The following is a 14245-nucleotide window of genomic DNA, read 5'->3' as shown; positions in this document are numbered from 1 at the left end:
GCCTCGAAGGGGTGGTGTCGGCCGGGCAGTTTGGTGTGCTTCAGCGGATTTTACGAGCTGGCTGACTCGATAATTAATTCCCAAGTAGCCGTGGCCAAAGGCTCGCTCGAACTTAAGTGGCTTATGGTAGTCTTAGCGGATTTCTCGCCCAATGGGGGAATCGGAACAGGAATAGTTTTTAATTAAGTCGATATGTCAAATTAGTTGGCAATTCGTGGGACCCTAAGCTGGTACAGAATCCATTATTTTGACAGCATGATTGCTTTAAATTTGATTTTTACTGGGCAAGAGAAGAATGTAGTAAGCAGTCCTGCTTCCTTTCTTTCGTTGTTTTCTTAATGATCTTAGCAAACTTTGTTGGAAGTTTCTGTTTTTTGTATGCATTTAAGTAGGATAAACTATCACTGTAAAGTAGTTCGAGTTCTGTGTAATGTATTCTGTGAGATGGTCCCAAGGTTCCTCCAAGCCCAAGCAGAATGTTCAAAAGTAAACCACTGACTCAGCCATTCGACTTCCCCGACAGGTATGCACCGCAAGTCGATCGAGGCTCAATCGGCGCTCAAGGACGACTCGGGGGTGAGCGACCACGAGGACTCGGCTGGCTCGAAGTCCGCCAACTCGGAGGACCTCTGCCGCTCCCGCGCCCTCAGCTCCTCCACGGAGTCGCTGAACGTGGTTAGTCCTGCGCCCAGCAGCTGCACCAACTCCGTCTCCACGGCCCCGCCCACCTCGACGAGCGGCTACGCAGGGGCGGCCTCCTCGGCGGCCACCACGCCCACCGGGGCCACCACCAACAGCTCCGGCAGTCCCCACATCGAGATGGGCTCCCCCTCGCCGCAGCAGCAGCAGCAGCAGCAACAGGTGCCGCTCTACATGGGCGGGGGGGTCGGTGGCGGTGGCGGTGGCGGTGGCTGCGCCCCCAGCTACCATCCGCTCCTGGACGCCGCCAATGCCGCTGGCGCCGGAGCGGCGGCCTCCAGCAAGGACTTTCACATGATCATGAACACCGCCGTGGCAGCGGCAGCAGCAGCCGCCCAGCAGCAACAGCAACACCAGCAACACCAGCAACAGCAGCTCCAGCAACAGCAGCACCAGCAACAGCAGCAGCACCAGCAGCAGCACCAGCAGCAGCAGCAACAGTCGCAGGTCATGGCGGCAACACCTGGCTTGCATGCCCACAACCTGGCCGCCGCCCTCATGGAACACGACCCGGATACCTTCAGGTGGGTCTTAGCGGTAGTTTAAAACAAAATTACTTCTCCTTTGTTGGTTAATTTTACTTAACTTTGAATGATTGATGTTGCTTTATTAGCCACCTAATTTTTGGGGCACATGTGTCTGTGCTTGTTGTGCTTATTGGTTGATTAACATTTTTATGGAAAACAAAAAGTATTATCCGGTTTAAGTGCTCACATTAACCATGCAATACGTGTGATCCAGGAACAACTCAATCGCCTGTCTGAGGGCCAAGGCGCAGGAGCACCAGGCGCGCCTGCTGAACAACGGAGGACTCTTCCTGCAGGTGCGCAGGTTCGCGCAGGGCCAAGTGCAAGTCCAGGACCCAAGTGATATGTTCAAGCTGAAGGAGGAGCACAACAACAACACCCCACAAGCCGTCTCTGCCTCTCCCTCGACTTCCCAATCGAATGTAAAAGCGGAGCTGACTGCCAACGGATCGCTGAAGCACTGCGAGGAGGTCTAACAGAAGCCCCGGGGAGCTCCCATTTCGCAATTTCCCGAGGCGCAAGTGCTTGGAACCCAGGACACACCACACCAAACATAAGAAAACCTTTTTTTTACTAGACCCTAGGACATACTCCTAGCATAAGATCTGTAATCGCACACTTAAGTAGTGGCATGGGCTGCTTGAAGGTGTAAAACACGATACCGTAATATTTTGAATACATTATTCATCGAGGATAGTTTTATTTTTAAATTAAGAGTAACACCTTGGGCACCCACGAAAATGTCAGATTGCTTTACAGCGCTGGTTGAAATAAACGTAGGAATGTATGACAAATCAAGCCGTTGTCTATATTTGGAGGATTCCTTTCATTTTCTGGTTAAATGCGATTATAGTACCTTCACATCTTGTTTATGATAATCAGCAACACTCGTGACGTTTGCAACGTAGAGGATGTGGAGAATGTAGCAAGTGTAGAGTGTCAGAGGATGCGGGGCATGTAGAAAGTAGGTATGTGCGCAATGTAAGCTAGGTGTAGAATGTCGGGGCACTGCCGAACACTATACATGTAAATTGAATCAAGGAAGTAGAACGTAGAACGTATACTTCTTGTAGAATGTATAACATGCGTCGAATGTCAAATGTAGATGACCTCCGGGGGAGTATCTCCATTTTACATGACTACCGTTCGTGTTCTTGCGAACAGCGCCCTCTGGCTCAGAGGTGGGTCTGTCCAAGCAGTGCATCGGTAACGTAGTGCCGCGTCGGTAAGCTAGTGTCGCTCGTCTACCTCACTGAACGCAGAGGACGGAAGTGGCTTAACGCGCTGAGGCGCCCGCGAGGGATGGCTCCTCTGCGACTCAGATGTTCTTCGGACGACCCGGTTCGACTCCCCTTGCGTAGATACTCCGTTCGCCACACACTCTTTGCACTACGCATTGCAATTTAGTGTGCCGTAAACGAAAGGAGAGATAAATCTTCTCTGTAGGAAGCTGAATGGTCGCCGAATATGATTTCTAGACCTTCAGTGCCAATAAGCTGAGAGACAATCCTTTTTGTCTCCTGATTGGCACATTTTTTTTATTTTTATACCCGTTACTCGCAGGGCAAAAGGGTATACTAGATTTGCCCGAAATGTGTAACAGGTGAGAGGAAGCCTTTCGACCCCGTAAAGTATATATATTCTCGATCAGGATCACTAGCCGAGTCGATCTCGCCAAGTCCGTTTGTCCGTCCGTCCGTATGAACGCTGAGACTGACCCATTGACTGTGCCACGCCCACTCCAATGTCCACGAACGGCTTAAGCGCTTAAATCTGCCTACTGCCCACATAACACATACTGAAGTAGCGGGTAGGTGGCGCTTTACAATATCGCCTTTCTGCCTATCTCCACTTGAGCTGAGTAAAGGGTATATGATAGTCGAGATACTCGACCATGGCGTTCTTCATTGTTATCATTGAAATAATACATTATAATATAATAACAATAAACTAATAATACAGTTTTGTTGCTCAAGAACACTATAAAACATTGATGCATTAGCAACCGCATCTATGTAGTTTTAGTAGTTTTTATGGACGGTTGCAAATGGCCTTAAATACCTCATTGCCTGTCCTTTCAAATTAGCCGCAGGACAAGGGGACGGGATGTGCGGCAACTTCTGGCTTAGGTCCACCTTTAACCACGGATAAAATGCGGATGCTGAACGTGGAAAGTACTGCCAGTAGCGAACAGCAGGAAAAGCAACAGTCTATGAACCCCATTTATTTTGTCCGCATTAGCATCCGAAAGCGTTTGCATAGCTGCGGCCTGGTCAAGAGGGGTCCAAAAAGGGGGCAGAGGGGAGGAAGCGGGCGCTGGGCCCGCATTTCAACGCGTCACTTAACTACCGCAACATTTGGCCTGAATGAGATTGAAGTGGGGGTGGAAACAGACCCCAAAAACAGTCTAAGGAAAAGCGTCTCAAATTAAAAAGATCCTCATTAAAAAACAAACGAGCGCAAAATACACAGTTTCTGAAAAAATCCCAATTGGTAAAAGTTTTTAAAATTTAGGGTAAACAAAGAGCATATTATTTTATTGGTATATATATTTTAATATATTTTTGTATTATTATATTAGTGAAATTTATTGCTGTGGTTAGGTATCACGTTTAATTGGAAAAACTTAAAATAAAATGGGAAACTTATGCAAAGTTAGAGTATTTTCATGCTTATTTTATTTTTGAACGAATTTTCACCAGTGCAGGACCAAGCCAGATAAATTGCACGAGGAACGGCGGCCTGACTTTGATTAAACGCGCGTTTGATTTGAAAATGATTTCATTAATTAGGGAAGGTCCACCTCTTAGCCCCGCCCAGTAACAAATTATACTTCGGGCAAAGGCTAGCCCCAGTCCTTGTGGTTATTATGGCCCTCGAGGACTCATTTCGTTTGCCGACCATTGATGTTTTATCGCGGATATTTCGACAGCTAATTAGGCCAGGAAAGAATTATGAGCCGGCCAAGATTGCCATTGCCATGACACTCTTTCCAACTCAAATGCGGCCTTATTAACGGAAAAGAACTCTCTCTAAACTGGGTCCTCTTCCGAATTGCCGGCTGCATAAATCACTCGCCGGCAGGAAGGGCGGTTCCACAAAATTTCCACAAATTCAATATGAGCTCGGTCCACACGATTGCATTCAATCACTCAAGGATTGACCCTTTGCTCCGCTTTTCCGCTTTCCCGCTTTCCCGCCGCATCATCCTGGCAGAAGGCTGAGTAACTGGTAAACAAGACTAATTAATTTTACTTTACGTGACTTGCATTGCCGAGAAGGTCGATGGAGGGGCAAAAATTAGTGCCCATGAGGGTGGTGCTAAGAGCCGGCGGCAGAGAAATAATTAAAAGATCATTTAGCCAAAGGGGCGGGAAGCCCAGCCGGAAAAAGTGTGACTATATTAGCACCAGACAGTCATAAATGTATAGGACCAGTACTTAATAGGACCAAAACGTGGAAGACTGGGAGCTCCAGAGACTTAAAAGCACCCCTTGAGGGCACTGATACACATCACCAACCTGCCCTAGCGGGTTGTGGTCAGTGCTCCATTCGTAAATTTTATTTTTTAGAGGGGCTTATTTTGAATATACTTCGCTCTTCATTTGGTCGCTAGCCGGACTTGGCTGAAAATTTGCTTATGCTCTGCCAGCACTATGAATAAATCGCGCCAGAAATGGACAGGAATAGGGGCGAAAACTTCATCAAACCGAGAACAAGAGTATAATAATGAGGCGGCAGCCTTGCGCAGCAACAACAAAGGCCGGGCGGGAGTAATAACACCAAGGTGAGTGTTCATCTGAGGGCGCTGGGTGGCGGTGGTGGCAGGTCCAGCAGATTTCAAAAGTCCACAACGGCAACAGCTTAAAGAAGCCAAGACAAGCCCAGAAGCAGATAGGAGGTCTTGGTCTTACTTTCAGTAAGAATAAGATGGGGTAAGCAAAGGTGTGCAGCTGGGCCACCTGAGGGTGCGGAGTACTTGCTTTAAAGCGGGCTACGAATGTTCTATAAACTGTGTTTAAGCCAACCGCTAAAGAGCCAGGGTGGCTTGGCCACTAATGCTCAATAGTCTCAGCGTGGATCTTGGATATCAGCAGATCATATGCGTATAATATATTTTGTGGTTTAGAAATAGACATTTTATATTGTTGGTCCACACCGCAATCCATATTCACTCATTGACCAGAATATATAAGTACATTTTACGTATTGGTGTACGGATATGTATTTCCACTTAAGCATTACAAAACATTTGTATATTTATAATCATAACAATTCAGTGCTTATAAAACGGTTCACAGAAAGCACCGTGCCTCGCACTTACCAACTAGCTATTTCAAAGTTTATTTACTTGTGACACACAAATATTACTTAACTGAGGTACATAAATGAGTACAGATCTGTATATACATGTACGCTTTGTTAGCCAGTTATCAGGTGAGAAACACAAAAGGCAGAAGCCCAGGTACGAATATCTCATCGGAATTTCGCTCTCTTCGTGGTTTCCATCCGGTATTTCTCATGGTTTTGCTCGCTGCTACATATATTCCTTTCTGGAGTCGGCTGCCCTTATCCGCCTCACTTCTTGACCTATATCTGGCGACTATTAGATAGTCATGGCGACACCCAATAACTGTTCCGGCGACCAAATCACTCCATATTCTCCGACCCCAGCGCCTAACTATCAGCCCGCAGTGCTCAATGCAACAGATACTCGCTCTCACGCACACAGACCCCGCTCTCGCACAGATACACACTCGGACCACTGTGGAGCAAACTAGTAGCAGAGCCACCGAAATCAAAACTGGGACTGCCCTCCGGAATCCGAGTCTATATGGTCTGGGTGGCTACCTCCCTTTGGCGACTGCGCCTGTAGTTCCCGTAGGCCTCCAGGCCGTTGATGCAAAATGCGGTCAGCCCGAAGAACTGCAAAGGAAAGAGCGGCGGGCATTAGAGGGGTGTAAAGAAGGTCGCCCTGCGGCCACCCAAATCAGAGATCCTACACGGAAAACGCGCAGTACGCATTGGGCAGACCTCTAAAGAAGTCTCAGAAATGCATTCCTAGTTCCCGAGACCTAGCGTTCCCACGGAACGGACAAGCGGACAAACGGACAAGCGGACAAACGGACAAGCGGACAAACGGACAAACGGACAAACGGACATGTCTACATCGACTCGTTCTGGTGAAAAATGTATATCATTCTGACATTTAGATACCTTTAGCCGACTGTACAAACAAAAGGCCTTCCTATTAATACATATTTTATACACTCCCACATTACCTAAAGAAAAGAGTGCCTTTTACTTTACAAAATCTTGATACTGTACTGCGGGGCGAGGCACGTTTCGCCTCTAACTGGTTTTGGCAGAAATCGGCCGTGGACAAGGGCCAGTGTGCCGTCAGCTCAAAAGCCACACAAGGAACCTATTTTCCCACCAGAAACCACCCGAAGGCTGGCCGGTCTTGGGGGCGGGAACCGCCCACTGCGGGGAGCAGAACTTACCGCTGCCGCCGTGTAGGCCCCGATGTCGAGGGACAGGACGAGGCCGGAGGCCGCGAAGTAGGCCAGGGCCAGGGAGGAGTGCACCGCCAGGGACCAGGTCGTGGGATCGCACCGGCAGAACTGGCGCTGCCACACGCGCAGGTACCTGGCCAGGAGCAGGGCCAGGGTGGCCACGAAGCCGATGGACACCACCGCCAGGTAGAAGCTGCCGCGGAAGTTGCTCACGCGCACGGGTCCGCAGATGATGCACAGAAGTCCCACGAAGCTGCACAGCTGTGGGGAGAGCGGGATGGGCGATGAATGGGGAACCGATGCGAGTGCGCGAGTGCGCGAGTGCGGAGCAACTCTGTGGCTAGTTACCAAGCAGGCCAGCTTGCAGAGGCCCGGCATGCTGCGCAGGTACTTGCGATCGTAGTCCTGGCTGCCCGACATCGCGGCAGCCTTCGCTTCGCCCAGGGGTCCGGCGGATCAAGGGGTCCAGATACTGCAGCCGATCCAGCCAACCCAGCCAATCCAGCCAATCCAGCTTGTCCCAGAACCGAGTGAAAACAGCGCCGCGACTAGCTGACTAATTCAGACTGCGCTCGCCAGCACGCACGGAACGCCACTGAGCAGAACGCCGCTGAGCACGACGAACTCTGCTCGCGAGCACTCGGAATTCTCCCACCGTCTCGCCACTCCAACTCGGCGGCAAACACCACGCGAGAGAGCCACCAGGCACAGTGGGGCGGGACGGCCGGAAATGCGGGCGAACGTCGGTGCTTTATCATTCTGAGTATTCCTATTTTCGAGTAACAGCTCTGGAAAATATTGTAGGTATTTGAAAGCAGAATAAAACATTGAGTACAGATGAAGCTTGTTCGGTGAGATAGTTGAACTCGTGCACCTTACATTTTCTCTTGGCCTCAAATAAATGTTTGATCTTTTTGTTGCTCAGACCCAATGAAATCGAGTGCGAGAGCGATGGTGTTAGTATGAGCTCCGATTCTTGGTCTCGTTATTCAAATGTTCACCAGGGAGTGTTGGGGCTGAAACCTACAGCATGACTCACCTCCTCCAGGGACACTCAAATGTTTATTTTCAAGCAAGTTGGTGGTGGGGTGAGGAAAGCTTTTGATGACGTGCCAAGCTTTTTCTGGGCAGAGTGACGCCGTGTTTTTCCACTTCCAACAGAAGATCGCCCAAGCCTCTGCCGCCGTTCCCTCGGCTTTGCTTCCGTGCCCACCTGCATCATTGGCCCTAGAGCCCTTGCCCCCGAGCTGATGAGGCCGCTGGACGGCTGAGGCTCAACTCAACTCCGCCTCGTCGTGATAAGTCCACTCGACGGCAATTCGTTATCAGCCACGGCCGAATCGCTTATTTTCGTACTTACCGCAGCGGGACTAATTGATTACGTAACTAGGCACAACTCGCACCCGAAACCGAGATGCAAGTGCAAATATTTCGAATCCAGTGCAGTTGCAGCGTGATTCCCAGTTCACAACGAATGACACAAGCCGCACATCGCACCGCACAGCACACCAGGGCACACGAGCGGAAATTCGATTTCCACAGCCGAAGTGGGAATACGCTGCCTCACTATGTTCGGGAATGTACATTAAAAGAGCTCGGCTTTCTGGGGAGTTCCCAATACCTATACTTATTTTCCAAATATTTGCCTTTACTACAGTACTTATTTACTCATTTGTGCACCGTGGGCCTACTTAAGGCATTATAATGCATTCCTACGTTCATATTCTATTCTATTCTACCTCAAAGCGTAGCCTACCAACGGACTGCTCTTTGAAAAGTCTTGAATACCTTACAGGGTAGGCGAAACACTCCGGCACGACGTCAAATTGAGTTATATTAATTGGCTAATATTCAGGAGGTGGTTCGTTTACCGAACGGGTGCATCGGAGGCGGGGCCACCCCGCCCAAGGTCGCTTGCACAGTCGCCTCGACCGACTGAGGCCCGTATACATGCCCAGATTCTAAGGCAGAACGGAAAATTTCGAGGGCGCTTTCCACTCGACGGAAGTCGGCACCAGCAGCCGGAAGTGACCAGTGTAAGCGTAGGCACAGTGCACAGATACTGTGCATCTGCACTTGAGCAACGAACCGATAAACCTTGCATGTCGAGGGTAGCAAACAGTCAGAGCATGCTTCACGACTCCCAAAATAGCACAGATGCTGTGGCACGAGCATGCCATCGATAAGCAGCGAATCTGCTGATTAGGATGTGTGGGGAAACCCTGAGTGCCGACTTTCAGTCAGTGATTTTGTTGGCAACGACTTCCACAGGCTGTAGTTACTCTTCAGGTCTCAGTGTTCATTGGCGATTTGGCCCTTTTGAGGATCAATCGCAGTGCAACCATCGAACCCTTCGTACTTCAACAGAAGTAGACCATAATTGATTTGAAAACGACTGAAAACCCAGTTGTGGGGCCGCAGTGCTAGCCACGGGATATTCATCTGACGCCCAATGCACTCTGCTGAAAGCGAATGTTTAGCGCAACTTATTGGCTGGCCGGGGTCGCTTTCGCTTTCACTCGATTTCCCCCACGTCATGGATGGGGCCCGGGACTGGGAAGCGTGGGTGCATCTAATTAGAGGAGCAGTCGCCGTAATTGGCAGCTGCTGCATCAGCGATTTTGTGTGCTTTCCGACGGGATAATGGGGGCAGCACCAGGCTACCGGCATGTGAGCTCCATAGGAGTGTTCTGGCTTTCACGTACTGTATGAAACAGGAGGTAAATTCAAGGGCGAGCGAACTAAGTAGATTGAAAAATTAACAATGTGAAATGGCTCTTTTAATAATATAGAAGAAACTCGAACCCGGAACTGCTTCGCCCCCCCTGGAGATTCACTGGGGGCTCCGAAGGATGACAAACTTGGCCATAACTTGGGCAATTAGTCGGAAGTTGGAGTAACCGCTGGCGACCACGGGGATAATTAATCGCAGGCCCTCGAAAGATATGCTAGGTATTCAGACGGGAGCCATTTCTCATCCTCGACAAAGGAGTGTGCCAGCTGGGAATCTGCCAGACACAGAGTTGCCCAGATACACGGCTCGACTCGAATGCAAATTTCGTGCAGTGGCTGTCAGACTCTGCAGCTGACGTGACGAGACCAAGAGCCCGAAGCACCCCAGGACTCCCCAAACATCCCCGAAGTAGCAACGACCCCGGGTGTCTGAGATAGCGGGCGAATTTGAATCTGCGTTGCCTTCGTATTTGGGTGCCTTCTTCTGCAGCCGACGCCAGCTGCCCAGGGCTAGGCAACCACCCCTGGGCGCCCAGCTTTGCCACTTCCCCCGCTCGCCCAGTTTCACCCCACGCGGAATAGGACATTCATGCGCCTTATAAATGATTATCGTGTGCACTCAAGTGCCAACGCCATCAATCAAGTGTCCAAGTGCAACTGGATGACCTAGCTCCATCCTGCAAATGTCTCATGGGCTGTATCTGTCGCCCCTGGCTCCAGGTCCTCGATTGCCGGGAGTGAGGCGAAGCCCTTGAATTTTCTCTAAGCCCATTGTAAACTCCGTTCTTCTACGAGCATGTGCTGCTCGGAGGAGGCTCCTCATAATTAGTTGGGGACTGTAGTTAAGTGACTCGAAGTCAAGCATTGTACATTCAGTTCGTGTGCAGAATGTGGAGCTGAAGGTTCAGAGAGCATTAGACTTCGCTGGTGGCTCCCCTTAAATTTGGCTTCTGCGGGTAATTTATGCTGATGAACTGCTCCCCCTTCCGTGCCAATCAATTCGCCAATCAATCAGCCAAGTACGTCTTCCTGTGGCCCATTAATGGCCCGCTATAAGTGTATGAAAACGTTGAGTTTCAAATCAACTTAATTGGCCTGTGGTTGGCCCCGTCCGCACCAGGGAGCCCGGCCCCGAGCCCAGAGAGTCCCTACTTTTCACAAGCTTTTCGCACTGTTCCGCCATCCTCACGCTACATCTTGCGCATCCCCTTCGAATTTCGCTGCCCTTGCATTTTAAAGCAATTTTCTGCGCGTGATTTTTGATCAATTCGGGGTTGGGCTGGGGGTCCGAGGACTCGATTGCCTCGAGTGCCCGAACTTGCCTCTTACGTAGACGCTTCGCTGGCTCTGAGAAGTTGTCTGCCACTGCGAAAGCTCGGCTGCAGGTGCAGGTGCCCCAATTGTTTTGCCTGAGTGGCTGCTTTTTTCAATTCGAGTCTGGATGGAGGGCGTGCAGGCAGTCAAGCCGGGAAAAGCCACAGTCAATGTGGCGGGGAAATTGGATTGGCACGTAGACCACTGACCACGTAGGCAAAAAGCCAGGAATTTACGCTTGCACACGGTATTGGTGATAACTCAAGTACATGTGTAGCAAACACTACACCGGTCGACATGGAAACCAGTCGGTTAACAAAGACCACTTCCCGTGCGGCTGGCTGGGCCCTAATTGAGGTCTGGGCTCCTGGCAGGAGCAGGAGCATGCAGAAGTCTTATTATTCAGATGGACCTGGCCCTCATTGTCCGGCTCCTGATGCGACTTTGTGCATCCATTGAATTGAATTGGCAGACAAAGGTTCTGTTTTGAACGGATTATCGGGAGGGAACCAATTAGGTGTCCAAAAGCACGCTGTAGTTGTCCCTAGTGTAAACTATTATTCTACTGAGAGCTGCGCGTGGTATGTGTAATAAGTTCTTAATTAGTTGATGAAGGCAAACGCTACCGTTAGCAACAGGAACTACATAATTCTTGCAACAATAAACGGATTTCGTTGCAAGTGCGACGGGGTTTTCAACGGGCTCTTCAGTTTCGTCTTTTGCAAGAGGCACCAAAAAAAGTTCATAAACATGCAGCAGAAAGCTAGACAAACATTGGTTCCATTTTAGCTTGGCATAAAGCTGAGATAAGTGATATAAAAGAGGATCAAGTTCGGGGAGTTCCCTGTGAGTCCACTTCATATCCTTTTTCCTCAGATTGTCCATCCTTAGTTCAATTACTGAACATTACGACGGGAAAATTGACTTCCGCGAAATTGTTGTCCTAGCGAATATAAAGCGAACATAAAGATATCTCCCAGGCACACATTCTCGGGCAATAGAAATCGCTGCTTGCATACCCGGTCGGAAGAAAAACTTTGTGAAAAAATAGTTTCTCGGTTACTCAAGGCGAACGAATTCTTCCCTTTTGCAAAGGATTTCCTTTCAAGGGAACACAAAAATATCGATTGCACTTTACCTCTAGGAAAACCCTTCTTTTGTTGACTGTCCTTTGGAAAGCGAAGCGTTCTTAGCAACAAGGTACCGGGAAGCGATTGGACGTGGGAGGTGTTTGCTTCCTACTGGGTATCTGTGGCACCCCGGCGTCGAGCGGGAAATGGAAATCTAAGCTGATGATTGGCCCCTCCCTCGCATCGAGTGCCTGTATGTGTGCAGCCTCGCGCTGCACATAATAATCAAATTATCAGCTGCGTCGACTGGCAGCTTTCCCTCCGCCGGAGGTTCGAAGTAACGAGGTGCTGTGATCAAATCGCAAATGACATTAACAGTTTTCAATTTGCCCCGTGCTCGCAGATGGTGCTGGCAAATGTCGCCCATTGAGCGCGAAGCTGAGATTTCCCGGAAAGAACCGCAGTGACTCAGTGTTATTCAATTAAACATTGAATAAAGAGGTGAACCGATTATAAATATATGTGGTAGGGAAGACTCTGGGAAACTTCTCTTCCGGTGTCTCCCAAACGCTGTCTCAGGGCCCTGGAAATTGTGGATTATGTTCCATAATAAGAACATCTATAATAATATTTAACATGATGCTTTTGCTTGATTAAATACCATTTAAAAACACATGTCCTTACCTCAGCCGTGATTGCTCTAGAAAGGCTAGCACAAACTGCAGAAGCTACCTTGTTGCCAAACCTGTGGAAGTCATTATGTTAAGCTGCTTCTCCGTACAAAGTGGCCGAAATAGACAGAAAGAGTTAAATCAAATAGACACATTTGAGAAGCCAGACACTGAGGTCTCGCATACAGATTCGCAATGCCTTTCACTTTATTTCGGCGCACTGTTATCAACCCTTACGATTGGGTTTGACTTCCCTGCCTTGGGGGAAAAGTTGTTAAACAAATGAACAAGGTATTAAATAGGAACAAGTGGTTTCCATTTACATTTAATAGCGTTTTACGATTCCCCCGGATAATCGAAGTAAAACAATGGCCAACATTCGTATGCACAAAGAAAATAATTTACATGAATACGTATTTTTTATCGTGTGGAAACTCAATAAGTTAAGCGAATGTAGTCGAGAAGAGAAGCTAGCCCTTGAGTACACATAGTGGAGTTCCCAAAAGTATATGCAGGCCATGGCTTTTCGACGAAGACACTTGAGCGTTTTTATTCTCTTACTTTGCCTTCTATGGTCGACTCGTCCATGTGCCCGAGAAACTGCGATACTGTGATTGCCGCAAATCGGGATCCTTAAATCATAACAACGATTCCCGCACGCGCTCGCATATTACGATAAATGGCCTTGTCGAGCGCCAAGGAGCAAGGACACTGGCCGTTGGCTGGGATGGGGGTGGGGTTGGGACTGGGATTGGGAATAGGATTGGCACTGGAAGTGCAACTGGGAGGGGGTCTTCGGGCGGAACGCGCCCGTTCCGCTCCTGTCTGCATTTGATTGGCGTTTCGGCATAATTGTATGTTAATAGCCGGAGATGAAGAAGAGATGACCAGTGGCTCAACAGCTGGCGACTGCAGGCGGGGAGAGAGCTAATGCCAAAGTTATTTTCAATGTGCCCTACACTGGGAGAAACAAATACAACTCGCGCTATTAAGAATGGTGAAAACCGAAGATTTGGGCTTGGCGCTTCTGGGAATCCTCCCGCGCCTACGTTTTCTTCTCTCTGCAAGTGAAGGTCGGGCCTTGCTGGGATACACCAGCTCACCTCTCCCAGCTCCCAGTGCACCCAGCACACAGACACAGTAAACCAGGCCACACACAGCTCGGTGCTGTTGTCATACGCGCTTATGAGCTTGACCTTGACATTGGCAGTGAAAACGCTGATAAACTAAGCCCTAATCCACTGGCATTATGTACATTCGGCACTTTGCCACCAGACAAGCGAAACCAGAGTGAAAGCCGAAAGTGAAAGCCAGCTGTGCTCCCATGAACGTCCCGGCAAGGGCGGTGGGTGCTGGGAGGTGGATGCCGGGATAGTGGGTGCTGCTGTCCGGCAGACTGGGCCAAAACAAAGGCCAAGTAAAAGGGCGCCGCCGGGATGGGAAAGCAGGAAAAAGTCCGACAGCCAGCGAAATAAAATCAATTTTCATTGTAATTGGCAACTTAAAGGATTAAGCCGTGGATATATCTATTACTGAACTGCCCGGTTCCCGGGGCGTTCCTCGGAAGGGGGAGCCGGCTGTCTGGCAATGCAATCTCGGGATTAAGGAAGTTTATCTGCTACAAGGGCCAGCTTCAATTGGTTCGAGATAAACGACCTTAAAGTTCCCACTAAAAGGTATTTATACAGTGGTTCTCACCTCACAGTTAAGATCGA

General features: G+C 49.3%; 2 protein-coding genes across 3 annotated transcripts in view; one reads left to right on the top strand and one right to left on the bottom strand.

Annotated features, from left to right (window-relative positions):
- The window catches only part of LOC108024111 (diencephalon/mesencephalon homeobox protein 1), a 34848-nt gene extending 32828 nt beyond the window's left edge, over positions 1–2020 (top strand). For both annotated transcript variants that reach the window (XM_050889142.1, XM_050889141.1), the window contains exons 5-6: positions 524–1223; positions 1441–2020. In XM_050889142.1, coding sequence (XP_050745099.1) covers positions 524–1223; positions 1441–1702 — 962 coding nt within the window. In that variant the 3' untranslated portion in view covers positions 1703–2020. The remainder of the gene's footprint in view (positions 1–523; positions 1224–1440) is intronic.
- A 3402-nt stretch (positions 2021–5422) lies between these two features.
- LOC108024248 (uncharacterized) lies at positions 5423–7350 on the bottom strand. The gene is made up of 3 exons (XM_017094130.3): positions 7091–7350; positions 6731–7003; positions 5423–6152 (listed from the first exon to the last, which is right to left on the bottom strand). Exons 1-3 carry the CDS (start codon positions 7160–7162, stop codon positions 6057–6059), a joined length of 441 nt encoding a protein of 146 aa, XP_016949619.1. The 5' UTR covers positions 7163–7350; the 3' UTR covers positions 5423–6056.
- Positions 7351–14245: the final 6895 nt, after the last annotated feature.

Source organism: Drosophila biarmipes, chromosome X (assembly GCF_025231255.1).
Source record: "Drosophila biarmipes strain raj3 chromosome X, RU_DBia_V1.1, whole genome shotgun sequence".
In the NCBI taxonomy this organism is placed as follows: domain Eukaryota; kingdom Metazoa; phylum Arthropoda; class Insecta; order Diptera; family Drosophilidae; genus Drosophila; species Drosophila biarmipes.
The sequence above is the reverse complement of the archived record's forward strand: the minus strand, read 5'-3'. Positions and strand labels throughout refer to the sequence as shown.

Coding starts and splice junctions, on each gene's coding strand:
- LOC108024248 (XM_017094130.3), bottom strand. CDS start 7,162: ATGTCGGGCAGCCAGGACTACGATCGCAAGTACCTGCGCAGCATGCCG. Junction 7,004..7,090: donor TCTGCAAGCTGGCCTGCTTG/GTAACTAGCCAC, acceptor CTCTCCCCACAG/CTGTGCAGCTTCGTGGGACT. Junction 6,153..6,730: donor GGGCCTACACGGCGGCAGCG/GTAAGTTCTGCT, acceptor TTTCCTTTGCAG/TTCTTCGGGCTGACCGCATT.